The following is a 27,947-nucleotide window of genomic DNA, read 5'->3' as shown; positions in this document are numbered from 1 at the left end:
ATGAACAAGCGATTGTTTCTCGGAACCTGGGTGGCCCTTTTGGTGATAACTGCGCGGCAGCGAGGTGAGTATCTCCTGCTCGCGCGTTGGGAGGCTGACGCTCGTCAGCTGCGCTGGGAAAGCGGTCACCTCGGAGCAGTGCTGTACCCAGAGACCCCAGAAGTACAAAGGGCTTGGAAAACATGCCCAGCCCCTTGGCTGCAGCCAGGACAAGAACCAGCATGAACTTAGTATTTCCCATGGGGAGGAAGGCAGGGAGGGACCACTGAGTTTAAGAGTGAGTGCTAAGCAGAGGGATTGGTGCACCTTCGTGGGTAAGCACAGGTGCCAATTTTGCGCAAGTGACAGCTTGTGTCACGGGAGACGGATCAGCAGCCTGCGCAAATGGCCCTCACTTCATTGAAAGCAACGAAGCGACGATAGTTTACGTTAAATGAGGAGCTGGCATGCCAAGCTGAATACAAAGCTGGCAAAGCCAGCAGGATATACAGGCCACAGAAGCTGTTGAGCTCGGTGAGCGTTTTACGTATGCTTGCATATATCATTTATATGGCTGCGTGTGCACACATGGGGCATTCCGGAGGTTGTGATGGTCTGGCCAGTCTCTACGAAATAGGAATTTGAAAAACTTCTGGTGTTAGGACTGCTGAGCAGGCTGACCAACCTACACCCGGGGCCTAAAGGGCAACTTGGGTGAGCGATAGCAAAACGTCATGTTTTGTGGGTAGTGAGGTTCCCCTGGGGTGCTCGCGGAGGACATCCGACAGCAGACATGGAGGTGCCTCTGGCAGGGTTGCAGGGCTGCAGCCTGCAGCAGGAAGCCTCTCCATTCACTTGTACCCCATTTCTCATGGTGTGCACTTCGTTTTGTGAAGAGGCGGTGTTCACATCTGGGCTAGATGAGGCCCTGAGCAACCTGCTCTGACCATGAGGTCAGCCCTGCTTTAGGCAGGAGGTGAGACCAGCTGGCAGCCAGGGTCCCCTTCTGAGCTGTGGTTTTCTATGATGTTGAAAAGCACGGGAGCAGCTCGCTAGCCTCATGGAGTAATTCATCTTTGTCATGTTTCAATTTGAAGAAGGGCGAGCAGAGCTGGTGTGGACAGGAAAAGCCTCTGTAATTTGGTAATGTGGCAGATGTGCACCACGTGGCTGGTACTAGATGTGTGGCCAGCTTGAGGACCTCTAGCAAGGGAACCCAGAGCTAGGGAGTCAGGAAATTTGGAAGCCGTTTCTCTGGTCAGCTGCTGAGTTGCCATCAGGCTGAGGACAGCTCAGGCAAAAGCTGTGGCTCTCTTTCCTCATGCGGGAAATGAGGCCGCCAGTTCACCCATGTGAAATGCCACTGGGGCAAAAATCATGACCAGTGGGGCCAGCTGGGCTGCTTGGCTGGATGAGGTGATGCATGCAAAGGTACGGTAGTGTCGCACTAGTAGTGCTAAAGAAGCCGGCATCGAGAAGTTTTTGTTGAGTTTCCTGTTTAAAAAAGAAGTTAAATCCATGTCTCATAGCTATGCCTCAGCTGTAATAACTCATCAGGTGCGTAACAGCTGTGAAATGACTTGTTTTACTACCTGGCAGCCAGGAGTTTTGCTGCACCTCTTTGGAGATATCTGTGAAACCAGGCTTGCGGCTCGGACACCGTCACACGCTGCCTCCCTTTATGTCCGGCGGAGCACTCGGGCCACATGTGTGTGTCTTAGGAAGTCAGAATGCCAGTGGGTTAGGCCAGGCTTCCCCTTGTCTCCTCTTCCCCAAGGAAATTTGGACCAGTTGAGCCTGTGAAGAAGGGTCAGACAGCAACTCTCCCTGCTTCCAGACAGTTTCGAGCAGGGAGCATCCTCAGGGTAGCTAGGGGAGAGCATCCCCCAGCTCAGGCAAGACTGAGAGGCCCTCCTGCGTCTGTGACAGCGGGGCGCAGAGCAAGCTGTCCTCGGCTGGAGGCCCCCGAACAGTGCAGGGTAGGGCCTAGGAAATAAAAGCCTGTCCTGAATCCAGGGGAACAGAGCTGGGATTGTTCAGAGCCCGGTGTCTCATGTCGGCCAAGATTGAATGTCGCAAGGACAGGGCGCTGCTTTTCTAGATCAAAGAGGGGAGGAGGGGGAGGAAAACCCAGCGAAATCCCCATTTGCTCTGTCTGTGAGGAGCCGCACCGGTAGTGAACTGGAAGAAACAGGGCATGAGATGACAGCAGAGATCTGGCAAGGGGCTGGAATGGGAAAGGACATGTGCCCTAGGGCTAGAAGTGCCCGTTTGCGACTCAAGCCAATGGATTTTTGTCTGGTAGAATGTGGCAGGCTTGTATTGAAACACATCAAAACTGTCTTCTGAAGTATTTTTGGGAGAGACAATTACTCTCCTACTAGTTCACTGGCAGTGCATTTTAGCAGGAAACCTAATTTTGCCAGGAAATGTTGGAGCAGTTGTGACACCTTGGGCTGTAACCCAGCAGCAGGAGCACTGGGGGTCCGGCAGGGACGGCCGTCCATGGCACCTGGGAGGGCTCTGCCGTGCAGGAAGGAGGAAGGTGGCCACTGCCAGGAGCGTGGCTCTGGGGGTCAGTCTTAGTGTTGTTTGCTCCCCAGGTACTTGAGCACCTCAGCATCTGAAACAGCAAGTCCCGTCCAGCCTGGAGCGGGGCGGGGTGGACCTGTTGTCCTTGTTGCTCCAATGTGAAGCCAAGACATAGGCATTATGACTTGATCATGGTCACATGGAAAGCGAAACGTGCAGCTACAAGCTGTATGCACATCTTGTGGTCACTTTGCCATTGCCCTAAATAACCTTTGGATGATGCTTTCTCTGATGACCCTGTCCCAGAGCCAGTCCCAGAGCTAGGACCTCTGCCCTGGCTTAAGAAAACCTTTGGCTGCTGGTGATGCTGGGTTTTGGTGCTGTTTTCCCTCAGCGGACAAGATGCAGAATATGGCATCGTGGCCAAGTACCGGTTTAGCTAGTCGCTGTTAGGCTGCTGCCTCAAGCGTGCAGCATAGAGCTTCACCCCCACCCCGAAGCCTCCTGTGGCTCAGGCGCAGGCTGGTGGCCAGCAGACCTTCAGCATCCCCAGTGCGCCTGCACCGGGGAAGGAGGTGAGGGCAAGGCAGCTATTTCGCTCTTCACAGGAGGTCAACATTTGGGGACAGGCAATCTCAGGGCCACCGCCATGGCTGCTCTAAAGTCAGGACCGGTCTGACATTGCCATAAGGACTCTCTTCTCCCTCTCCTTCCAGCTCACGCCATGGCGAGTCTGTATCCATTCTGGCAGAACGACACAAAAACGCCCAAAGTTGATGATGGAAGCTCTCCCGAGATCAAGATCTCCATCCCATTCATCTTTTTTGGAGCCCCGTACAGAAGCGTTTATGTAAGTGGAGAAGCAGACCTTCCCTTTATTCTTTTCCTTGCCATTAGCAGCCGCATTTTAAACGCACTCTCCCTGTCGTCAGGAATCAAAAGATTTATTAGCACCTACCTGACAAGTTCTTAGATTTCATGAACTGATAGGTTTTATGATTAAGAAAGTCAAAGGTATATTTAATGGGCTAATGTTCATGGGGAAGGAATATAAAAGGCAATAAATTTTCTTTGTAGGTGATTAAATGGTACAGCAAAGCTAAGGCCTTGACACAAGGAACATTATTCCTGTTACATGACAAGAAACAAGAACATGCAGAGACCCACAGGGGAGAAGAAAGGGCAACGGTTTGGACCCATATGTAGGTGCCCGAGACAAGGACAGGCTGCTGCTGTTCTCAGATGACAGCACAGCAAAAGCCTGACAAAAGGGACACCGGCTGCTCTGGGCTGGGCTAAGAGAGGGCTCACCTGAGCGCATCAAAACAGTGCCTTAAACAGGGGCCTAAGTCAGCATGACCGTATGCCAGATCCCAAGCACATCCATGCTTTGTGGCCAGCTGGTCTCTGCGGGTATGCCTGGTCCAAAGCAGGATATAAACCTGCCAGCCCCACAGGTTCAGAAGAGAGGCAAAGACTCATCTGCTCCTCTGCCTGACTGGCTCAGATTTGTACAGGGCAGTGCTGGGAAAGCAGTAATCCCGAGGGGGTTTCGAACCCTTGTGTGGTGGGAGATTTCAGCATCCAGGACAGCAGGGCCACTTGTTCTCCATGCTATAGAAAAATAATTGTTGTTATGGGGAGCGTCTTTGGCAGACTCTGGGGACGCTGCCCATGGCACTACGTGTCATGCTGCTCTTGGGGGGCCCCAGGATCTGTTGCAGACAGCAAAACCGAAGGCAGCGGGCCTGACGCTTTAGGTTTTTCCTGGGAGCCCTCATACCATGCAGCCACCTGTGTCATACGATGGGGTCTCTCGGTGCTGCAGAGCTGCTCTCCAAAGGCTGGGTAAACCCGGGGCCCCGAGGCAGGGTCCCAGCTGAGCCGGGTGCAACCCCGCTCTGTTGGGTGTCTCTCCTGTGTTGGCCCATAAGAGCCCTGTTTTGCAGACTTTTCAGGGTTTTGTCCCACCTGGGGCTTCCTGCACTCAGCCTTTGGCCACCACTCCTAGGATGAAGTTGCATCTTTTCCTGGACGGTCAGGCTGTCTCACCGGCTGTCAGTATATAAGCCACCTTCTGCCAAAAGTTGCTCACCCCACGTTTTCTGATAAACCGGCAGCTTTCTGCTACCTGCAAAGGCTTGCTCAAACAAAAGCGGGCCTCTTTGTGCAGGTCAACAACAACGGCGTGATTTCCTTCAATGCGCTAGTCAGCCAGTTCACGCCAGAAGCCTTCCCCCTGACAGACGGCCGGGCCTTCGTTGCACCCTTCTGGGCGGACGTGCACAACGGCATCCGGGGAGAAATCTACTACAGGGAAAGCACAGAACCCGAGCTGCTGAGGAGAGCCTCCAAAGACATCCGCAAGCACTTCAGAGACATGTCCTCTTTCTCCGCCATCTGGATCTTCATCGTCACCTGGGAGGAAGTCACTTTCTATGGAGGAAGCAGCACGACTCCGGTAAGAGCGATCAGCTGTGCTTCTTGATGGGTGGTGTTTGACTGTTGAGTATATGTCTCTGTGTGTGTGTGTGTGTGTATATATATGAAAAACTGTTCTGGCCTTTGTGCGTAAAGTTGAGCGAATTGCTTTGTGTTCCTGCTCCTCAATTCCCTTTCGGGCAGAGGAGGACCATGGTCCTTTCGTTCTCTCCCGTGGGAGCTCCTATGAGCCTCGCTCCCTGCTCTCGGATCACCAGGGAAAGCATGGCCTCTTCAGTGTTTGTAGGCAACATGTCTAAACAAGGCTCTGACACCAGTTAGGAGTTTTTGGCTTGATCATAGTGTGGTGATTTTTTTGTTAGATACAAATGCCCATTTCATTTTTTCCCTGTACTGTGATATATGACCCTCGCTTTGCCTGTGCTTCTACAGTGATAAAACAGAGGTATTTGCGCAGGGGGCTACAGGCACCTCAGAAGAAAAGCCTTTATAAAGGAGCCAAAGTTTTGGCATTGAACAGTAGCTCTGTTGTGATATAAACTACTCGAGGCTCCCACTCGCTCCTGTGCCGTCAGTTTATAAAGAGGGATTCTGTTTGAAGTTACGTTATCATGGCAGTAATGGGGCCAGGGTGTTGAGCAAGACCCAAAAGCACCCAGTAGCAGCCGGCCCAGTGCAGAAAACAGCCTCCTGTGTGTGCAGCATCTGAGCGTGCCGAGGTGCCTGCGCTCAGGATGTGTGCATAGAGCAGGCTCCTCCTGAGACTGCGATGTGCCAAGCGGTGCCCAGGGATGGAGCAGAGAATAAGGGGCATGCCAAAGCATACACACACTTGCATCCCGTCCTGAAGTGGGACTGGAGGGTGGCCCCTGCCCTGACCACCTCGTGCTGGATCTGGTCTGTCCACTACATGGGTTCAGGATAAACTGGTCCTGTACTCAGCCTTGGGGAGAGGGAGCAGGGCTTCCTAACGCAAGGGAAAGAGAGCACGAGGCAGCAGGGTGATGGAAAGAACAGGCTGCAGAGCTGGATGGGAAGCCCTTCATTGTCTGGCTGGCTAGCCATAATCTTCTGCTCTGTGCTCCCTTCTCCTTGGCCATCCTCTCGAGGCTGGATTTTGTAACTTGCCCTTCCTTCCCCACCGCTCACGTCCACCTGGGATTCAATGTGAGTCTGCTCGGTTTTGCACCCCGAGCTCACCTTGCAAGGCCATGGCAGATTTGAAGCAAAGCTAAGATTGTTATTTGCTCCTTGCCTGCATGAGCAGGTAGGGCTGCTCCGGCAGAAAAGGCCCTAGCTCGGGAATTGGCTGTAAATTAAGTTTTGGAAGTAATCCACTCTCTGAGGAGTTGGAGACAGGAAAATGGGAGCTTCAATTTGTATTTATTTGGCAAAAACCCCTTTTCCTTTCAAATCGTGATGGCTTTTTCTGTGGCAGAGGCTGACACGCTCTCTCTGCAGCACTAATCCAAGAGGGCAGCAAGGGCATCTCTTCGAAAAGGGTTGAATGGTTGCTCTGAAATCCTGTGCGGACATCAAGATAGGAAGGGGAAAACCAAAGGGAATACTGACAGCATTTTTGTGATGACAACTGACCTGCCTGCATGGGGAGACCAATCCTGACTGACCAGAGAGTCATGCTAGTGACTCGGCCGTGGTAGCTCTGTTATATTTCCACAAATGTGCAAGTCGTATCTCAGAGGATGGGGACAGTGGTGTGATGTTTTTCAGGACACGAATAGCTTTTAAATCTGTGGTTAGTATGTGAGCCGCGACCGCAGCTGACAGTGGGAGGTCTATGCCGGACCGCTGACACATCGCTGGTAGGGCCTGTGTGGAAACTTGGGGCACGGATAGCGAGCGAGGGATCCCTGCTATTGTTTGGGGAAAGGGTTGTTTAGGATTAGCCTGTGTACTGTGAGTGCCAAAAGCTGGCTTCTTCTGTCTCAAGGAGCTGGCTCTGATAAACAGTTCAGCTCTTTTCCATTTGTTTGAGAGGCTTGAGATTTAATGCATATTTTTTGCCAGTCCTGGCAGCGCTTGCAGAAAAAAAAATACATATATATATATATTTGCAGACAGCAAGCAATATAGAGATTCGTGTATTGCCTGAAGAATTACATTTGCAACACAATGCAATTTATTTTGTTATAGAGCAGCCTTCCCGTTCAATAGCGGCCAGGGCTCCGGGTTGGCACATGGAATAGCATGATGCAACTTAAGCAGGAAATTCATCGCAATGCAGAAAAGCTGCAGAAAACAATTTTGCAAACGTGGCCTCAGGGATGCTGTGGTTACTGTCTCTTGATGACACCCAAGCAAACGGGTTCATTTTTGGAGAGCCTTGTTAGATGGCTAGGGTGCTCGATGCATGTTTGGATGTGAGCACTAAACAGGGAAACGTTTGTGGTTCATGTAAGTGCTCCTAACGAGGTCTGCCGGCCATCTTAAACTGTAATGGGTCAGCTCCCGCCACCCTCCAAGAGGCACCTGACCGGAGCAGGGTTTGTTGCTCCATCGAAGAGCTGTTGTACTATCCAAGTGATATTGCCTTTATGTGTTAATGTCTTTTGATCTCACGGTCGTGGGAAGAGACTTGGCAAAGGCGAGCACGTGTGCCAAGGTGGTGAAGAGGAAACCGCACGCATGAGGCAGAATCCCAGGGAAAGGATGCAGGAGTTAGCTTGCTCTCCTGCTTGCCCCAGTGTGAACTGTGCCATTCGCAGCTCATACAGGCTTCTTTGCCTCTGTTTTCAAGATTTCTCATGGCAGGAGCCTAATGAGCCTTGGAAGTGACATCCCTTATGGCGTGCAAGTAGCGAGTGCAGCCCTGGGGTCCCCTCCTCAATCTTCAGGAGTTTGCGCTCACCTCAGCACCAATAATCAAACTAGCGGTTTTGCTGTAAGGGAATGTAAAGTGGTGCAAAGTGACCCCCAGTCCCTCGGTTCTGGCATCTTCCCTTCGTCTAGCAGCGCATGTGACCTGTTAACGTGAAGCAGCTCAGCTGCCTCTGCTAGTGGTGCTCAGGGGTCGCTGGCAGGGTAAGCCCTAATGCTTCCTAGCATGAGATGGTTCGATCAATGTGCTTCCCATGTCACCTGATAATTGTTTCTGTGGCTGTCGTTTCCTTCACGGTTTGCAGCACCCAGGTAGCTGGGCTCCTAGTGTTGCTCTTGAATAGTCAAAAGAGGTGCAGCGCACGCTTTGTCCCCTGCTAAAATCCTGCTTGCTCAGAGGCAGGGAGAGCAGTTGTTTACCATGGCACGGTCCCGGCGCAGAGCGGTCTAGGACGGGCAGGGATGGGAAGGACGGGAAAATGCAGAAAGCTGAGAGAAGTGATTGACCGTTAGTTCCCAGTGATGACCTCTGCTGCTGGATCTGCATGGATAGAGGATATCTCAAGGGGAGAGGCCTCTTCTGTCTTTCTGCGTAACCATAAAAGAGAAGAGCTCGGGGCTATGCCGCCCTTCCTGCCTGGGGCCTGGGCTGGCAGTCATGTGAATGTATCTGGAATTTGGGGGGCTGGAAATGCAGAGTCATTTCAAGTGAAAGGAAGAACACGAGTAGTGGATTTAGCAGGTAGCGAGAGGATTTGGCAGCCAAGCAAAGTGCATATTATACATGGCTGACTTGGATGTAATCCACTGCTAACAGTATTGTAGGATATGAATGTGGAAGGGAAGCAGGTAAGCTAATGCGGCGAGGAATAAAGCTAAGATAGGGTAAAGGAAGATAACCGGTTGAAACAACCCGCATCCTGCCAACTGTGTTTTCCCCGCGAGCTTATTCTCATGCTGCCATCTATTGGCGTTAAATTGGATCGGAGATGGTCTTGTCATCCTCCCAGGTGGAGGTGGCAGCGGGGATGGGACCTGGCAGAGTTGCAGCAGCAAGCGCGAGCGTATTTTGGGTCTTGAGCTTCTGCCGCTCTTCACCACGAGGTTCCCGCGTCTCACCTGGGCCAGAGATGAACGCGGCAGAAGGGAAGGCAAGCAGTGTGAGAAAAGCAGTACAACCTTGTAAATGTGGTCATGGTTTTCAACAGGTAAACACTTTCCAAGCTGTCCTGATCACAGACGGAGTGTTGTCTTTTGCCATATTTAACTACCACGAAATCAGCTGGACTACGGGGACAGCCAGCGGAGGGGACCCCCTGACCGGTCTCGGTGGGGTGATGGCCCAGGTGAGGCTCTCGTTCCCATACCCCCATCTCTGTCGAGCTCTCAGATGGCTGCCTGTAGCTTTCCCAACGTATTCGTGCTCACTCATGCCACTCAGTCCCTCAACGTCCCCAGCACTGGCCTTGCAAGCCCGCTGCTGCGCACAGTGGGATGAGTGCTCCAAAATTGGGTGTTAGCAGCGGTGCCACAGCCAGTCCATCTGCCCGAGGGGGGAGAGTTACCCTGCATGAGGGCAGCCTCACTCCGTTGCTTCCTCAGTTTATCTAGGCAATTCAGTACATACACCCATAGATCTATATGTACGTACATACATATGTGTATACATAAATGTGTAAATATACATCCATACCGCTTGTAGTACCTGTTGACCTTTTCACTCACATCCAAACTACCTGGAAACTGAAATTCCTGAAAAGAGACTTTAAAACTAAAGAAGATAACCTCACAAGTTATTACGGGGGACAGAGGAGTGTGGAAATGCAGCATTGCTTTCCTATAGCAAAGATATGTGATGAAATTTGCTCTTTCTCTGTTTTAGGCTGGCTTCAATGGTGGAAATATCACCAACTTTTTTAGCATCCCGGGCTCCAGAACCCCAGACATAGTCAATATCGAAGAAACGACCAACGTTAATGTCCCTGGGCGCTGGGCTTTCAAAATAGATGGCAGAGAAATAGATCCGGCCAATGGCTGCAGCCTGAGAGGTAAGGGGGAAACGGCATTGCTTTTTTTTCAAGTTTTGGGGCGCAGTGTAGCAAAAGGTAATGCTGTTGGGATGCTGGCAGAGAGGTGTCTGACTGCTCTGGGCTGCTGCATGATTTGTGTTTTTGCCAAGGCATGCCCTCGAGCTGCAGCTGTAGGGACAGAAACACGTGAGCGGGGTTTGGGTCCCGTACACGTCTCTGAGTTGCTGCACGCAGCGCAAAGTCATCACCCAACTTCCAGCGATAATTGTCAGTCTGCCCATTGCAAAAGGCTAACGCTTTGAAGAGCGGACAGAGATCTCTGTCATTCATGGCAGTGTGGGCACGGTGGGAGATCATCCTCGGCAGCGTATGCGAAGAAGCTGTCATCAGCCGTTGTTTGCCCTTTGTCCCTGTTGGCGTTGCCTCTCCCAAGGGGGACGTCAGTCTGCTCACGGATGGCCAGACCTAGCTCACAAGTAGTATTTGCAGCGAATTCTCAGTGCAGCCGAGGTCTGACTTGGTAGCTTTGAGAAAACTGAGAGGGGTCCATAAATACTAGGGAGTCTTCTCTGTTCTCGGTGTTGCTTTCAACCACCAGTGAACAAAACTGTCATTGGTGCTAGGTTTTTTCCCTTCCTGGGATTTTAGTAGCATGGTGTGGTTGTAAGCCTCCATTTCTGTGGCCCAGAAGCAGAACCCTAACCCAACATCAAAGGCGGATGGAGCTCGAGTGTTTTGCAGGAATAGAATGCCACTGAGCCGTCATCTTGATTCCTTTCTGTGATGCTGATGGTGGCTACGGGAAAGACCTGGGGACAGCAATTTCCACTTGCCCCCAGAGTAGGAAAGCTGATGGTGTGGTCCCATTTCCCTTGTTTCTGCAGGAGGAATAGCAGGTTTTCCAGGCAGGACAAATGCCACGCCCCTGGACCAGTTACAGTATGTGTGCATGTGTCACCAACACTGTGGGGTTATAAAGAGATTAATAAATGCACACAGCAACTGCACAGGGACTCTGTTGCAGAGAGATTATTGCATTGCCGTTTGACAAAACTGTCAGGAGCGTCCACTGTGCTCCGGGAGTCTTTCTAGCAAGAGAGGATTGTCACTTGCCGACAGACACTGGAGATGTCACCACTTTGAGACATGCGGCTTCTTTATGTCTTGGTTTAGAACTGTACTGAAGAAGGCCCGTGAGACTCGGAGGCTCTTGCAGCCCCAGCAGAGGTTTCGGGTCCAACCCCTCCAGCTGCTTCCAGCTCCCAACCCCAGGAAGAAAGGCTGGACTTTGCAAAGGGGCTGAATGCCAGTCTTGGCTTTGCAAGTGGTGTGACGAGGGCAGCGTAGGTAGATCCCGCCCCTGGATTTGTGTTTCACGGTGGACAGCCAGTCGCCCTCCACAAGAGGAGATGCAGCACGAGGCATCAGAGGCGAGGGGGTCCGCTGTGCCTAATGGCACTCGTTTGCCCAAATCCCCCGCACCAGAATGGTTGGCATGGGAGCTCTTGCAAGTGGGTCTTGCTAAGAGGAGATGTTGTTTGTCACAGAGAAGCGGAAAATAGCTTTATTTGTAGGAGGCAGGGAAGAGAACAAAAAGTTTAGCAGAGGTAAATTCGGGCAGTGCGCACGGCGGAAGCCGCGCGCATGAGAAGTGTGAAAGACGGCCATATGGAGGAGAGGAAAACTTTCACGGGTATTTGCCACCCTTGTTCTCCCGTCTTCTCTCTGCTTCTCACGTCTCTCACCAGACAAACCTGCCTCCCTTTATAGTACTGCCGTGTAACAAGTCTGCTCAGTCTATTGCTGTGCAATCACTCATCGTTTCCCATCGTCACTGACGTATGGTGTGGAAGTTACTTATCAACAGTTCTTTGGTTTCATAAGTACTATGAGTGCTTTCTGAATGGGAGCAAATTTCTTCTGGGCCACCGATGGCAGAGTCACTCTTCGACTGGCAAAGTTATGTGAACAGAGGCATTATAGAGATGGCAACTAAGCTGAAGAGTGGTGCAAGTACAGCGACGGTGCTGGAAATGGCCTCCAAAAGGCACGAGCTTTACCAGTGGACTTTCCCTGTGAGAAAACAGCACAAATGGCTCTTGTGTCCCGCGATACTGAAGCAGAATGATGGTGGCGAGTGTCCAAAACAGAAGGAATAACTTCAAAGCTAGCCACCCTGCACGGTGCGGCACCGATCCCGGATTCATGACAGCGCTCGCACCATCCCATGGCCTTGTGGTGGCGGTAGGACTTGAAGGGGACACACCGTACATTGAAAATGAAGCTTGTGATCGCAGCGCTTTGCTGAGTGACTCTTGCTGGGAGTCTGCGCAAAGAAAGCAGCTGAGAAGCCCGACAGCAGGACACTTTGGTGGCAGTCTTGGTCGTAGGGCTGGCAGACCCCTCTGAGGACTGACACGGTGCAGTTAGAGGACGTTCCTCTGCTTAGAGAAGTGATGTAGCTTGGGTTTTTCCTTTTCTGTCTTTCTAGGACAGTTTCTCCGTCAAGGGGAGATCTTCTGGGACAACGCCAACTGCACCACCAAGTGCCGCTGCCTGGACTTCAACAACGAGATCTTCTGCCAGGAGATGGCTTGCGGCCCCTTTGAAGCATGCGAGCTGAAGACCAAGTTCTTCCAGTGCGTGCCGGTGGAGAGCAGCACCTGCGTGGTGTTTGGAGATCCACATTACCACACCTTCGATGGCTTCCTCTTTCACTTCCAGGGTTCCTGCTCCTACCTCCTCGCCAGGCAGTGCTGGCCAGGCTCCCAGCTGCCCTACTTCAACGTGGAGGCCAAGAACGAGAATCGAGGCGCCTCCTCTGTCTCCTGGCTGAGGGATATTTTTGTGGAGGTCTACTCGCACAAGATCGTCCTCCCCAAGGGCAGCTTTGGGAAAGCAAAGGTAAGAGCCCTGCTGAAAGGGGAAAACTTGTCACATTGGCTCCTCCGAGGCAGTGGTGAGACCGCAATGGCAGCCCGGAGAGCATGGGACAGCACTTCTGGGCCCCGCATGTCCCTTGGGAAATGGGCATGGGTGACAGGCATGGTGGCAAATGCCTGTGGCTTACTGACGGCTATCCTTCTGCATATGTCCCTAACCCTAACCCTAAGACGCTATAACAGAGCTGTACAGCTCCTGACTGTGTCCCAGTATGAGGGCTCTGGTACTTCATGCGCCAGTTCAGTCCTCTGGTGTTGTTCCCGCAGGTGGATGACTTGGTGGTGTCCCTACCCATCTCTCTGGAATTGGGCGCAATAAAAGTCTACCAAAGCGGCTTGTCCACAGCCCTGGAAACTGACTTTGGCCTGCTGGTGACTTACGATGGACAACACTATGCCTCCGTCTCCGTTCCAGGCACATACATCAACGCCACGTGCGGTCTGTGCGGGAATTACAATAAAGACCCTGAGGACGATACCCTCCGCTCAGACGGGAGGTTGGCCGTGTCTGTACTGGACCTGGGTGAGAGCTGGCAAGTGCCGCACCCTGAGCGGAAATGTTCGCCTGGCTGCTTGGACAACTGCAGCCTCTGCGATGCTGCCACGGAGTCTCTCTATTTCACCTCTGAATACTGCGGCTTCATCAACAAGAGCGGCGGGCCGCTGTGGGAGTGCAGTGCCATCGTGGACCCCACCGCCTTCGTCCACAGCTGTGTCTATGACCTCTGCAGCACACGGGATAACGGCACTGGCCTGTGCCAAGCCATCCAGGCGTACGCCACGGTGTGCCAGGCCCTGGGCATCTCGGTGGGAGAGTGGCGTGCCCAGACGGGATGCGGTAAGTGTTTGCGTGCTCCTGCTGGAAGCCTTCCCCTCTGGAGGAGGGGAGGGATTTCAGGGGTCCGCCCATGTGCCCGGCAGCACGTGAGATGAGGGGAGAGGAATCCAGGGGAGGGAGTCAGGTGAGAGCCAATTGGTGCCTCCTCTCCGTGGCATCAGGCTCTTGCACCAGCAAAAGGGTGACATGAGTCAGGCATGAGGCGAGAGGTCCGCATTGCTCTGCAGACCATTGGCTGCCACGATGAGAGATGGAGGCTGGTCTGGAATGAGGACTGGCCGATGGCACGCTTCTTGGCCCACCCTCCTCGCTTGTAGCATTAAATAGCTGCGGGAGGCTCAACAGTTCTGCAGCCATTTTTGAGAAGCTATTGCTTGCACAAGCAGAACAGCTGGGGAGGCAGGGGAGGGAAATGGAGGGCAAGCGGGACTCCTGGGTCACTCTGTGTTGTCTCTCTTGTGAGTCAATGGGAAAGAGGTAATTGGCCCCGAACCATGCTGTAATATGGTACCCCTGTTGTTTGTCTCCCCTCTGCGCCCACAGCGACGGCTGTGCGGTGCCCAGCTCTCAGCCACTACTCGGTGTGCACCAGCAGCTGCCCTGCCACATGTTCGGACCTCACGGCCCCACTGGCCTGTGCCTCCCCGTGCACCGAGGGCTGCGAGTGCAATGAGGGCCACGTCCTCAGCATGGACCGCTGCGTCCCCGTCCAGAAGTGTGGCTGCAATGTGGACGGCCGGTATTATGCCATCGGGGAGTCTTTCTGGGCGGCAGCAGACTGCACAGTGGAGTGCCACTGTGAGGATGGTGGGGATGCCAGGTGCTTTAACACCACCTGCCCTGAAGGAGAGGTCTGCACCATTGAGAACGGCTACCGGGGCTGCTACCCCAAGCGGGAGAGCCTGTGTTTGGTGGGGCAGAACCAGGTCCTACAGACATTTGACGGCGTCACCTTTCCCTATCCGCTGGAGCACTCCTACATGCTGCTCAAAACCTGCCTGGAGAGACCGGACTTAATCGAAGTGGACATCAGCCAAAAGAAGCCCGGATCCGCTCCCAACGGGCCGCGTGTCGTGCGGATCCAGGCAGTAGGCCAGGAGGTGAAGATTGGAGGCGCTGGCCTGTCAGACATCAAGGTAAAGGTGCTGCTGTCAGGGCAGCCCACCCCAGGGTGGAAGGCAGTGGCTCGCGCTGTGATCCAATGTCCCTTTGGAAAGGGGCTTGTGGGTCTGTGGCCCCGGACTGTTCCCCCAGGTTGGGGCCTTGAGCACTATGGTGGCACTTGGAGGAAGCCCATGTGGGCCACCACGGCGTGGAGGCCCTTTAGGTGCCTGTGCAGTTGTTGTCACAGTGCTGTTATTCCCATTTTCTTGCTGAGTGAGTTCTGGAGACTTTCCCAAGGTTGTGGTTGTCTCCTGCAACTTGTTTTTTTCCTGGAAAAAAATTCTCTGTTTGTGGGGCAAAATGCAAGGAAACAGCGTATCCTCCCACTTGAAGGAGGCTCCTGCCCTTGGGGGGTGGGGTCCCGGTCAGTAAGCGTTTGGTGTACCCAGCACCGTGCGGCTGGCAGGCAGGAACAGCCGTGCAAAGTTGTGTTGGCCTCCCTGAAACATCTTGATCCGCTTGTTACTTGTAGGTGAACGGTTATGACGTGGAGCTGCCCTATTTCCACCCTTCCAGCCGCCTGGAAATCTACCGTAGCGACAACGGCACCATGATGGAGTCAGAGGGGCTCCTGGCTATTGGCTACTATGATTCAGGCCTCCTGGAAATCCACCTCTCCACCGCCTACTTCAACTGCACTGGGGGCCTGTGTGGCTTCTTCGACGGCAATGCCAGCAATGAATTCTGCCTGCCCAAGGGCAAGTGCACAGACAACCTGGAGCTCTTCCTGGAGAGCTGGACCACATTCGATGAGATCTGCAATGGCGAGTGCGGGGACCTCCTCAAGGCCTGCAACAACGACTCGGAGCTGCTCAAGTCCTACAGGAGCCGCTCCAACTGCGGCATCATCAACGACCCTACCAACAGCTCCTTCCTGGAGTGCCACAGCGTGGTCAATGTCTCGGCCTACTACAGGACGTGCCTCTTCCGTCTGTGCCAGAGCGGAGGCAATCGGTCGGAGCTGTGCGACTCGGTGGCACGCTATGCCAGCGCCTGCAAGAACGCCGAGGTGGACGTCGGCCAGTGGAGGAGCCACAGTTTTTGCCGTGAGTCCGCCAAAGCTTTTAAGTACCCAGGACGGGGAGAAGGGGACATAGACCCCGCTGACCTCAGGCAAAGTCTTTTTGTCAGGAGCTTGTGGGTATACAGAGGTAGAGCAGCTTTTCTTAGGGGATGCTGGAAAGTACGGGTTCTCTTTCCCCCGCCTCCTCTTTCATCTCCAGTGGGTACCCCTTACCCAGAGGGTGCTTCTCTGTCACCAGACTGAAAGACACTCAATAGCAGAAGGGCTGTTTGGGAGGGAGGCCCTGACCTGACGGCGCTAACGGCAGCATTATTTGTCCAAAGTCATATGAAGGGGTAGGGGTGGAGGTGCTTAAATGCTGGCAATCTGGAGTTATTTTCCTCTTCTCTTCCCTAACGGTCAACCAAAGATCAGCTTTGCCTTCAAAAGAGCTATGCCCGGTAAAGCTTTCTGCCGTGAGGAGGGCCGTCACGTACAAAGCGCTCTCCTGCACAATGTACGGAAGGGAAAGGGAAATTGCGGTAGGAAAGCAACATCTCACGAGCCTGAAGGCAAGGCAGCGCTGCCCCACATACCGACAGTACTTTCTAAGTAGCACTCGTGCCGGCAGAGACAGATTTCCCAATGTAGCGATTTCAGGGTGGCATTTCAGGGAGGCACTGGAAGTTTTATGATGTGGTGTAGGAGCATTCCAGAGCTGCAGATGGTGTCTGACAGTGCTGTACGCCACCACCAGAGGATAATTTGAATAACACTTGTTTTTAGCTCTGTCGCTGTAAACTTGCCATTGATGGGTAAACATTCGTAATTCAGAAGCGAATGTGAAAAATCCCCAGTGTGGAAGTATGTGGTGGGGAGGCAGCCCCTGTCTCCGCCACGGAGGTTTGAGGGAGGCATCCCTTGGGGAGCCCTGACCTCACACCCTCCAAAATAGTGGGAGCAGGTGTTGCTCAGCACGTGGTGGGACGGGGCTGTGATGTGAGGAGGGTGATGGCTGAGAGGAGAAGGGGTGGCAAAGGGGATGGGAAGAGACGGTGGCTGGCAAGGTGCTGGGACTGTTTCCCGGCTGCTTTTTTTTTCCCCCGCATCGGTCACCGCTCATCCCATTCCCACCTTTTGCCTGTTCACCCACCCCATGCTGCCCCAGGGCTGCCGGAGCTGGGAACTCATGCTCCACGTTTGTCGGCCCCGCAGCTCTCGCCTGTCCAGAGAACAGCCACTTTGAGGAGTGCATGAGCTGCGTGGAGACCTGTGAGAGCCTGGCGACAGGCCCCGTCTGCACAGACACCTGCGCAGAGGGCTGCCAGTGCGACGAGGGCTTCGCCTTCCGTGGCACACGCTGTGTTCCCCGCGGTGAGTGTGGCTGCAATTTCGAGGGGCGCCAGCTGGCCACCAATCAGACCTTTTGGATGGACATCGCCTGCCACTTCCTCTGCTACTGCAACGGCTCCGACAACAGCGTGTACTGCGAGAACGTCTCCTGCAAGGACGATGAGTACTGCCTGGAGGAGAACGGCCTCTACTACTGCCATGTCCGCACTGATGCCTCCTGCATCATCTCTGGCTATGGACACTACCTGACATTTGATGGCTACTCTTTTGACTACCAGAGCAGCTGTGCATTGGTCCTGTGCACCACGATAGCCCGGCCAAGGTCGGAGCGGTCGGACACTTTCCCGGCATTCACTGTCACAGCCAAGAACGAGGATCGGGACACTTCTCTGGCCCTGTGGGTGAAACAAGTCGAAGTGGAGGTCTTCAATTATAACATCGTCATCCACCGAGCCTACAAATATACTGTGCTGGTGAGTGCGTGGCCACAAGGGCAGGGCGGCGGTTATTCTTCCCTGCCATGGCTTCCAAACCACAGAGCGATTCCCTAGGCAAGAGGCCTTATGGCTCTCAAGGTTTTCCAGGGGTCGGGCAGTGCGTACGCTCCGGCTTGTCCCTAGGGTGCCGCCAGGCACACCTTTTGGAGGGGGCTTCCTCTTTGGCTGCCTTGTTTGGGATGTAGAGGCAGGCCCAGCGGGGACCTTGCTCTGGGAGTGCTGAGCCACCCTCGTTCGTATCCTCCCGCAGCAGCTTCAGTTGTCATTCCCATTCAGGGTGCATCTTGCTTCCTTCAATGCAGATCAATGATGAGCGTCTCTACCTCCCCCTGAAACTGGGCCAGGGCAAAGTGAATATCTTTGCCTTCGGCTTTCACATCGTGGTCGAGACCGACTTTGGGCTGAAGGTGGTGTACGACTGGAAGACCTTTCTCTCTGTCACCGTCCCACGCAGCTTCCAGAACCTGACCTACGGCCTCTGCGGCCGCTACAATGGCAACCCTGAAGATGACCTGGCAGCCATGGGTGGCACGCCAGCTGCCAGCGTCGCCGACTTCGTCCAGAGCTGGGCAAAGCGGGATGCATTCTGCCGTGTGGGCTGCGGTGACCGCTGCCCCGCCTGCGGGAAGGTGGAAGGCTTCTGGAAACCCCAGCAGCTCTGCAGCCTCATCCCAAGCCAAAGCGGTGTCTTCGCCAAATGCCATAGCAAGATCAGCCCCGGCTTCTTCTACAAGAACTGCCTCTTTGACACCTGCGTCGATGGGGGAGCCATGCAAACGGCCTGCAGCTGGCTGCAGAATTATGCCAGCACATGCCAAACGCAGGGCATCGCCATTACTGGCTGGAGGAACTTCACCTCGTGCTGTAAGTGCCACTCTGCCTCTGGGTCCTTCTTCTCTAGAGGTGCTTCCTGGGGTTGTCCATCATAACTGTAGCACTTGCTGGAGGTCACTTTGTAGAGAGGTAGCAGAGCACCCCATGGAGCTCTGGTGGGTGCCTGCTACCTCCAGGCCATTGATCCAAACATGTCCCGGATCCCCCTGGTCAGTGCCTGGGGATGGCCCCAGGAATCCTCTCCTTTCCTGCCAGATAAGGGGGCAGGCGACGGAGCGGTGAGCTACAGCAGTGCAGTAGGTGTGCATGTAGGCACTGCTGAGCATGCCAGACCGACCTGTCTGCAGACCAGGGAGAGGGAGGTTGACAGCCCGGCAGCCGGTCCATCCCGCACTTGCTGGGTGAGGGAGAGGTGTGGGATTGGGTCTAGGGCTCTATGTTCTCTTGGAGTTGTTACAAACTGCGTGCAGTATAGTGGGAGCGGGGATGGAAAGGGGGAAGCTTAAAGTTCACAAGTTATTGGCTGTCCCTCCATTGTTAAACAGGAATTATATTAGTTGGCTTCAAAGCCAGGAGTACGTGTTTGCTCTAATGAAGCCGCACACTCTCGTCAATAAGATTATGACACAATGTTCAATTAGGCTCCCGAGGACGGGGGCCGCAAGCCTCTCTGGCAGCCGATCTATCTGGCAAATCAGATGGGAAGTAATTGTCTTTGCTAACAGGACTGAAAATTAAATTTATGTCGTTCTTCCTTCTAACGAGCAAATTCATGGCTCAGAAGGCACCACTCTCACAGGGCAGGGGCGGCAAGGCCACTGACCAGCACCCACATGCCAGGTCCGAAATGGTCCCCAGTGGGGTGTGGGGAGAAGCTGCCTGCTCGGGCATAGGCAGCGTTCCTCACAGGCTTCACACTCTGACAGCTCAGCAAAAACATGTCCCCTGAAAAGTGTCCCCACATGGGGAGCATGGAGGCTCCGTAAACTACCTGAAAGGCCCCAGGGCCAGCACGAGAATCCCTCCTGCAGGGAGATGTTAATCTGGTGTCAGTGAGCAGGCTTGTTTGTGGGAGAGCAGGGAGCACGGGGAAAGGGCTCTTGAGAAACTGGTGTGCAGGAGCTCAGAGACAGCGGTGAGTTACAGAGAAGCATTGCTCAGCTTGGACTAGGCAGCTGGCGAGCAGCGTAGGATGGAGGGACAAAGTCTGCCTTTTCCCTTCAGTTGCGTGCCTGGTTGCTCCGGGTACCTCTCTGGGCAACGTGGTCTGTGTTAACCACCTTGGCAGGGGAGTCAGCTGCCCAGGGACAGCAGCGGCGGGGATTACGGCCCCAGGTGCAGCTGGCCGCCAGGTTGGTTTTGTCCGGGGTGCTAATCTGTATCCGCTTTGTCCTCTGGTAACATTGCAGCCGTCAGCTGTCCCCCCAACAGCCACTATGAGAGCTGCGTGTCCCTGTGCCAGCCCCGATGTGCCGCCATCCGGCTGAAGAGTGACTGCAGCCACTACTGCGTGGAGGGATGCCAGTGCGACTCCGGCTACGTCCTCAACGGCAAGAGCTGCATCCTTCCCCACAACTGCGGCTGCTACTCCGACGGCAAATACTATGAGGTACGCCACTCACATCCTTCTCTCAAGGCTTTCTCTCACCCTCTTTCTGATACTTCTGGGCTGAGTCTCGTGCCCTGAGCAAGGACATCCGTCAGGCCGGGCCCATACTGGGTGTCGCGCTGGGTCCGTTTGCCAGGATCGTAGCCTCAGGCAGAGAGACTGCTCCACAGGGCCTGAAGGCACAGGTCCTCTCCTTCATCAGCACTGTGCATGTCTGCCGGTCCCCAGCCGTGCTTGGGGATTGCTCTGAAGTCTGGTGGTTTTGCACCAAGCGAGAGTGAGCGGGGAACGAGAGGCAGAGCGGGCAGACGTATGTCTAGTGGAAGCGCAGAGAGGCGAAGCAGGCTCTGTAGCAAAGCCCCGGCGATGGTCTGTGGGATGTTTGCTGGTGTTTGCTGGGGCCAAGCTGTCCTGCAATGTCCCAAGTCCTCCTCTGAGCTGCAGAGCATATTACTGTCGCTCCTGCTGGAGGACTCCCTGTGTCGGGGCTGGGGTCCGGGTCTGATCTGACTACCAGCATGCACTCGCATTACGTTGCTTACATGTCAGAAGCACCTCTCCCGCACCAGTCTTGTTTCCAGCCTGAGAGCTTCACATGGCCGCTCCTTCGGAGCTCCGGTGTGAGGAAGGCCAGCGTAGAGCAAGGAAGCCTCAATCCGAGGCCCTGTGGGAATTGTATCTCCTAGAGGAGTGGAAAAGTGGAGTTGATAAGACTCCACAAGGCGAGAGTCTGGTACCACGCTGGTGATGGAAACCATGGCTGTCGGCGAGGGTAGGGATGATGCAGCAGTAGCACAGGGCTTTCGCAGCTCTAGGCGGTACCGGGGGTAGAGTGGAGAGGGATGTCCCCCCACGGTGTGCTGCGTAGCAAGTCCTTCTGTCTGGCAAAATCATCACGGGGTTGTTGGGTGAGGGTCACTTGGATGTCAGGCAGGCATGGGAGGGAACTGGTGGAGGAGGGGAAGAAAGGGCGGGCACTGGGAAGACTGGATTTGATGAGTGCTAAAGTCCAGTACTGTATGACCACGTTGTTCTAGGTATTCCATGTGAGACGGGTTTACTATTTCACGTGAAATGCACTTACTTGTAGCTATTGGATGTTACTCGGGAGTTTGATTCAGCAGGGTGTTGTGCTGGTGGCATTGCTCATATTATAGCAGGTTGTATTTTGTGTCAGTGAAACTGTGCTCCATAAGGTGTCTTTGCCAAGCTCTGCAGCCATAAGGAGCCAGTATCGGGGTACTGTCATATGGGGACCCTAGTGGACGGGTTGGTGGCCAGCAGGGTACAAGAAAGAGGTCAAGGAGGTATTTAGCATGCTGTCTTTTGTCTGCGTGTACGAGAGGTGAGGGAGGTTGTGGTGGCAGTGGAAACGTGCAGTTGCCTTGTGCCTATGGGTAGCAGAGATGTTGCAAGGTAGGTGTGAGCTGCCAGTGTGTTCTTTGCGCCTTTTTCTCCGTCCTCATTACCTGCTCTCACTTGCCCTGAAGCAGAGGGGTGTAAACCTTGGCCCAAGCATCCACAGAGGGTAGGGCAGGGGTCCCCAGCCCTGCCAGCCAGCCATGGGTTCCTCTTTCAGCCCAAGCAGCTCTTCTGGAACGGAGACTGCACCCGCCGGTGCCGCTGCTTCCGGCGCAACCTCATCCAGTGCGACCCACGGCACTGCAAGTCGGACGAGGAGTGCGCCCTGCGCAATGGTGTCCGTGGCTGCTTCAGCACCAGGAGCTCCTTCTGCCTGGCGGCAGGTGGCGGCGTCTTCCGTACCTTCGACGGGGCCTTCCTCCGCTTCCCCGCCAACTGCGCCTTCGTCCTCTCCACCATCTGCCAGAAGCTGCCCGACTTCTCCTTCCAGCTCATCATCAATTTTGACAAGTGGTCCTCGCCCAACCTCACCATCATCTCCCCCGTGTACTTCTACATCAACGAGGAGCAGATCCTCATCAGTGACAGGAATACTGTCAAGGTAAGGTCTCGTCAGGGACATCTGCCTCCTCCAGAGCGGGGCTGCGGGCTGGGCATTAGGGGACCAGTCCTGAGCAGAGGAGGATGGCATGTGGGGCTGCACGACGGTCTCTGCAAGAGTCCTGGTAGGGTCCGTCGGTGGCTTTGCGTCCCGGTCGAGGTAGCTGTATGGGTGAAGGACGCAGCTGTCATCCATTGGGCTTTGCGGGGGGATGCCAGCTGGGACAAAAGGGCTGGCAGGAGACCGGGACGTCCGCAGCCCGAGAGTTTGTAGTCATGTACCCATCCACCTTTGTGGTGCGAGCTAAGCCGTCCTTTTGAGCAGAGGGGTACAGAGGGTTGGCTGTCGCTGCGGTGTCGCTTGGTCTCTGAAGGGCACCATCTGTGCCCTTTCCTGCTGAGCGATGAGTCCCAAGCTAGAGCCTCTGCACGTGAGTAGGTCTCCCTTTGCGGCACAGCCTCATGCAGGCATTTAAGGGAGGTAGTGCGCTCAGAACTAGCAATCAGTCAGGCTGGAAGGAGGAGGAGGATATGCCAGCCCCTGCCAAAGACAAGGTGGTGCATTTTCATGGCCAGGACAGCGAGAGGCAGTTCCAGAGCCATCTGCGGGTGGCTCACGCTCGCATCCATAGGTGGAGGGGATGGGAGGGATGTCAGCCTCATGTCCTCTCCCGTGCCAGGTGAACGGCAGCCATGTGAGCATCCCCTTTGTCACGGGGCTTTCCACAAAGATCTTCAGCCAGGAGGGCTTCCTGGTCATCGACTCCAGCCCCGACATCCAGATCCGCTACAATGGCTTCAACGTCATCAAAATCGCCATTGGGGAGCGGCTGCAGAACAAGGTGTGCGGCCTCTGTGGCAACTTCAATGGTGACCGGACGGATGACTATGCGACGCTGCGGGGGAAGCCGGCGGTCAGCAGTGTACTGCTGGCGCAGAGCTGGAAGACCAACGGCATGCAGAAGAGGTGAGCGGTCGGATGGCCCTTCCCTGCCGGGCGGGAGCGGGAGCGGGGATGGCCACAATGGGAGCCCCCGCGACCTGTCCGGTGCCCACAGCTGCAACGAGCTGCAGTACTCGCAGTATGCCGCCTCCTGCGACAACGTCCAGATCCAGGAGCTGCAGAGCGACAGCTACTGCCTGAAGCTGACGGACATGAAAGGCTTCTTCCAGCCCTGCTACGGCCTCCTGGACCCCCTGCCCTTTTACGAGTCCTGCTTTCTGGATGGCTGCTACAACCACAAGAAGGTCCAGCTGTGCGGCTCGCTGGCTGCCTACGGCGAGGCCTGCCGTACTTTTGGCATCCTGGGCACTGAGTGGATCGAGAAGGAGAATTGCTGTAAGAGAGCCAGGGGCCATCCATGTTGAGGGGAGCCGCATCCCGCTGGGACCACAACCGGCAGGAGAGGGGGAGCGGGGCTGCTGGGGTGGGGGCGGCCCGTGGTGGTTGGAGGCACCTACCCTGCAGTCCAAGAGTGAAGACTGTGTTTGCGCTTTGTCTTGTGCTGTTTAGCAGGAGTGGTGGAAGATCCCTGCGTGGGAGCCGACTGCCCCAACCGCAGCTGTGAACTGGACAATGGCGGGGAGCTGTGCGGCTGCATTGAGCCCCCGCCCTACGGGAACAGTGAGTCCTCTGGTTCCATCCGCAGGGTTGTCACCAAGCGCACGGGCAGGCGTTAGGCTGTTGTACAGCCGGGGCTTCGGGAAGGGAGATGCCAAGGGCCGGGACATTTGCAGAGATGGGGTTTTGCCACTGTGAGTGGTTCAGGATGGGAGCAGGTTTTCTGGAGAGCCCATTACGGGCATCTCTGGCTCGGGAGCCCTTTGAGCCGCAGGGATGTCAGACGGGCAGGGCATGCTGCAGGAGACGATCCTGTCCCGTTTGTGGCGGTGGGGAGGAGGGCCAGGCGGGCTGGCAGCCTGGACCTGTGGTGCCATTTGTGGTGTTCTGCAGCTGTCTCGTCTTCTCCTCCAGCCACCCATGACATAATTGATGCAGAGGTGACCTGCAAAGCTGCCCAAATGGAGGTGTCCATTTCAAAGTGCAAGCTGTTCCAGCTGGGCTTTGAGCGTGAGGGGGTGCGGGTCAATGACCGCCACTGCCCTGGCATAGAAGGGGAGGACTTCATCTCCTTCCAGATCAACAACACCAAAGGCAACTGTGGCAATGTGGTGCAGGTGAGCTATGGTACGGGGCACAGGGGGCTGGGAGCAGAAGCCAGGCTGTTCGTCTTGGGTGTCTTCTCATTCGTGCAACTTGAGGGCGGAGGAAGGGGGAAAACATGCCTTCAGGAGGCGGCTTGATGGGGCGAAAGGGACCTGAGAGTTGACCGGTGCCTGGGATGCACATGTAGCTCTGACCACCCATCAGGGCAGCTCGTGCTCAGGCAGTAGGTCGCAGGTGTGCTTTGTAGCACGTGGGGTCACTGTTGCCTCACTGACTGGTGTCCTGGACCAGAGGATGCAGGAGAGGGCAGAGCGGTAGTTGGGAGGCTGAGAAGAGCGGTCCGTATATTCTGAGCTGTTACATATGTGAGGAACTTGTTGGCGTGGGGGGCATCGAGGCAGTGCATCTTCACACCAGCCAGGCAGTCCTCCTCTGCAGCAGCCTGGCTTGACGCCAGGGGCGGGGTGGGAGCGTGCGTGGTGCTTTCATGGGGTGGGGGTTAAGGAAAACAGAGGCAGGTCTTGTAGACTGAGGATGCTGCCCAGCGGTTCCTAGCCCCGCTGAACCGTACCCTTTCTGGCCAAGGGTGGTGGAGAGGCTGCAGGGCCCTCATTGTTGTGCAGCTCATTTAGGGGCTGACATGTTCATTAGGAGCAGGGGAACGGAGACAGCCGGTCTCCAGTGAAGCCCCGCGTTCCTTCCGCAGTCAAACAGCACACACATAGTGTACAAGAACACGGTGTGGATCGAGAGCGCGAACAACACAGGCAACATCATCACCCGGGACCGGACCATCAACGTGGAGTTTTCCTGTGCCTACGAGCTGGACATCAAGATCTCCCTGGATTCGGTCGTGCGGCCAATGCTCAGGTAGGAGCTGGGGCGAGCTGCACGGCCTCTCCCATCACATGGGCACAGGAGCGGGCAGGCAGGTGGAGGGTGAGGCGGCGAGGGTCCGAAGCAAGGTGCCGAGTTGAGGGTTCGTAGCCTTTCCCCCATCCGAGCCAGTATTTCTTTGTCATCATTAGTGTGATTAACCTGACGGTGCCGACGCAAGAAGGGAGCTTCACGACCAAGATGGCCCTGTACAAGAATTCATCCTACAAGCACCCCTACCGACAGGGTGAGGTGGTGCTCACCACCAGGGATGTGCTCTATGTGGGGGTCTTTGTCGTCGGGGCCGATTCCAACCACTTGATCCTGATGCTGAATAAGTGCTATGCTACCCCCTCGCGGGACAGCAACGACAAGCTGCGCTATTTCATCATCGAGGGAGGGTGAGCGACCATGGGCCTGGTGGCCCAGCACGCCCTATTTTTTGTCACATCTGTCAGGTTGGGCACTCGAAGGGGCGGTGGTGTCAGTTGGAGCAGGGGACCTTTTGGTCAGCGAGAGAGATGGTTGACTAAGATCTGGAAAGGGTGGGCCACAGGGCAACTTGCGCTGTTAGTGCAGGATTTAGTTTGTTTAGTGCAGAGGTAGCCAGAGGCCCCCTGTGCGACGGAGTCCCGGCTGTGGAGAGAAGTGGCCTTCCTCATGTCGCCGAGGCCACGGGAGTCGGGGCTTCTGTAGGAGATGGGGGGACGTGGATCATGGAGGAGATGTCTTGGGAAGTGTGAGTATGATGAAGTTGGAAGTGCCACAGAGAGGTCACGCTACAGAGGCAGGGCACAACGCCCTCATCCATCCCCATCAGATCTAAGCACACTGCCACAGGACCCAGGGCAAGGGGCCTTATGGGGACAGGGGCAAGCAGCGTCCCTCGAGGGAGGGTCTCGGTCATGGGAGGGCCAGGGCAAGCATCAGTGCTTTGTACAGGTGCCAAAACATGAAGGACAACACCATCGGCATAGAGGAGAATGGGGTGTCATTGACGTGTCGCTTCCACGTCACCGTCTTCAAGTTCATCGGGGATTATGATGAAGTTCACCTCCACTGCGCTGTCTCCCTCTGTGATTCGGAGAAATACTCCTGCAAAATAGTAAGTGGGACAAGTGCTGAGGGATGGGTCGCTCGCTTTGCATGGCTCCAGCGGAGCGCAGCAAGCCCAGCTGACCCGGCGTCAGAGAGGCGGCTGGAGACATAGCCCCGGGGGCGAGGCCGGGAGGGTCGCGTGTCCCTCTAGGTGCCAGGAGGAGAGACCTGCCACGGGCAGGTTGCCTTGGGGCCTGTGCTGTGTGAGACTGATCGCAGGGTCCCTTCGGGAGCTGGGCCGGCTGGAGGGGCGTGGAGGGGGCCCACGCAGGGGCCGAGAGTAATGGAGGCAGCATTTATCCCTGCGTAGAACTGCCCTCAGCACACGAGGAAGGCCAGCGTGTTTGCCGAGGAGCCCAAGGAGCAGATCATCTCGGTGGGCCCTATTAGAAGGAAGCGTAAGTGTGTGTGACCCCAGGGAAGGCTGGGGGGGGTTTGTCGACCATCCGGGTTGAGCCCAGTGGCGTGCTGCAGGGCAGTGCCTGGGCACGGCAGGACCCCGGGGCGAGGGAGTGTGCGTACACGTGTCCTGTGGGGAGAGGCTGTTCCTTTGAGCAGGAATCAGGACAAGTGCAAGAGAGCCCTCGGGGTTTCTGCTGCTGGGAGATGAGGGTGGAGGGCATGCGTGTGCCGGTCGGGTGGGTGCAGGTGTGGGCGACGTTGAGGGTCCGCCTTGCTTGGGGATATGTGTTCCTAGGGGTCCATGGGTGGTTGCACAGGAGCTGGCATGATGGCAGGGTGGGCAGCGGAAGCCCAGGGTGTTGTGGGGCACTCTGTTTCTGGCCCTGTGCTGTGGCTGCTCCTCTTTGTCTTCCCCAAAGGCTCTCGGAGGGTTGTGAGCATCAGACTAGGTGCTGCTTTGGGATCACGGGGAACGATGGGAGCCTAGCTGGGTCCTAGCGTCATCCCAACGACACGTGTGACATGAGGGTGTGCCTGGCAGGTGACGGGCGTGCTCTTGTGGGCCCCCTTGTTGTAGCAGGGAGTGTGGGTCTTAGGCAGCCAAGGACTGGGGGCTTGGGGTCTGGGCGCATCGCTCAGGTGTCCTTTGTTCTTTATGCCCAGGATCAGACTGGTGCGAGGACAACGGAGGCTGCGAGCAGATCTGCACGAGCCGGGCGGACGGACCCCTGTGCAGCTGTGTGACGGGGACGCTGCAAGGGGATGGCAAGAGCTGCAGGGGCAAGTACCGGGGGTGACACAGGAGGAGTCAGGGCAAGCATAGTGGGGTGCTTCTGTGCCTGAGCTGAGGGCCACAGGGGCAAGTGGTGTGGGGAGGGTGGCTGGATCATGTGGCATGTCGCAGCTGGGAGGGAGGTGGAAGGCAGGGAGCTGGATGCGCGCCATTCCCAAGGGACAGAGGTGCTTGGCAGCGCGGCGCCTGAGGGCTGTGAGGCCAACGATGGTAGACTTTGAAGACCTGGCAGGCAGTCAGTTGCAAGAGCGGTGATGGTGTATAGCATGGTGCAGGGCAGTGGCAGGGTAGAGTAGAAACCACGGGTAGAGTCCGGAGGCCAACAAGGGGCTTGTGGGAGGGGGGGGCCCAGTCATGAGATGGGGCACCCAGGAGGGTGCGGGGCCAGTGTGGTTTGTGAGGCACCTGGGGTGTTGGGGGAAAGGAGGTGCCTGTTGTGAGTGTGCCGGGGCCCCAGCTCACATTGGTCTTGTTGTTGTGTTGGCAGCCTCCAGCTCTTCAGGGGAGCACCGTGCCCGAGTGACCCTTCTGGTGGCAGCCCGGCTGTGGCTGTGGCTGTGCGCAGCTCTGCGGGACCTCACCTCGTAG

At 55.6% G+C, this 27,947-nt stretch overlaps 1 protein-coding gene across 1 annotated transcript; it reads left to right on the top strand.

Moving 5' to 3' along the window:
- Positions 1-27,947, top strand: TECTA (tectorin alpha). The gene is made up of 23 exons (XM_010581431.1): positions 1-64; positions 3,228-3,361; positions 4,685-4,972; positions 9,000-9,137; positions 9,674-9,839; positions 12,313-12,725; positions 13,031-13,601; positions 14,145-14,737; positions 15,238-15,811; positions 16,984-17,594; positions 17,921-18,482; positions 19,862-20,061; positions 21,641-22,024; positions 22,704-22,990; positions 23,082-23,362; positions 23,537-23,647; positions 23,999-24,201; positions 24,897-25,060; positions 25,219-25,467; positions 26,009-26,171; positions 26,475-26,562; positions 27,230-27,346; positions 27,847-27,947. Exons 1-23 carry the CDS (start codon positions 1-3, stop codon positions 27,945-27,947), a joined length of 6,462 nt encoding a protein of 2,153 aa, XP_010579733.1.

This window comes from Haliaeetus leucocephalus, unplaced genomic scaffold (genome assembly GCF_000737465.1).
Source record: "Haliaeetus leucocephalus isolate CR32 unplaced genomic scaffold, Haliaeetus_leucocephalus-4.0 Scaffold773, whole genome shotgun sequence".
In the NCBI taxonomy this organism is placed as follows: domain Eukaryota; kingdom Metazoa; phylum Chordata; class Aves; order Accipitriformes; family Accipitridae; genus Haliaeetus; species Haliaeetus leucocephalus.
The sequence above is the reverse complement of the archived record's forward strand: the minus strand, read 5'-3'. Positions and strand labels throughout refer to the sequence as shown.

Bases quoted from the DNA above. Each gene is read 5' to 3' on its own strand.
- TECTA (XM_010581431.1), top strand. From the start codon at position 1: ATGAACAAGCGATTGTTTCTCGGAACCTGGGTGGCCCTTTTGGTGATA. The intron at 15,812-16,983 runs GTGAGTCCGCCA...TCGGCCCCGCAG, and splicing joins GAGGAGCCACAGTTTTTGCC to CTCTCGCCTGTCCAGAGAAC. The intron at 26,563-27,229 runs GTAAGTGTGTGT...CTTTATGCCCAG, and splicing joins GGGCCCTATTAGAAGGAAGC to GATCAGACTGGTGCGAGGAC.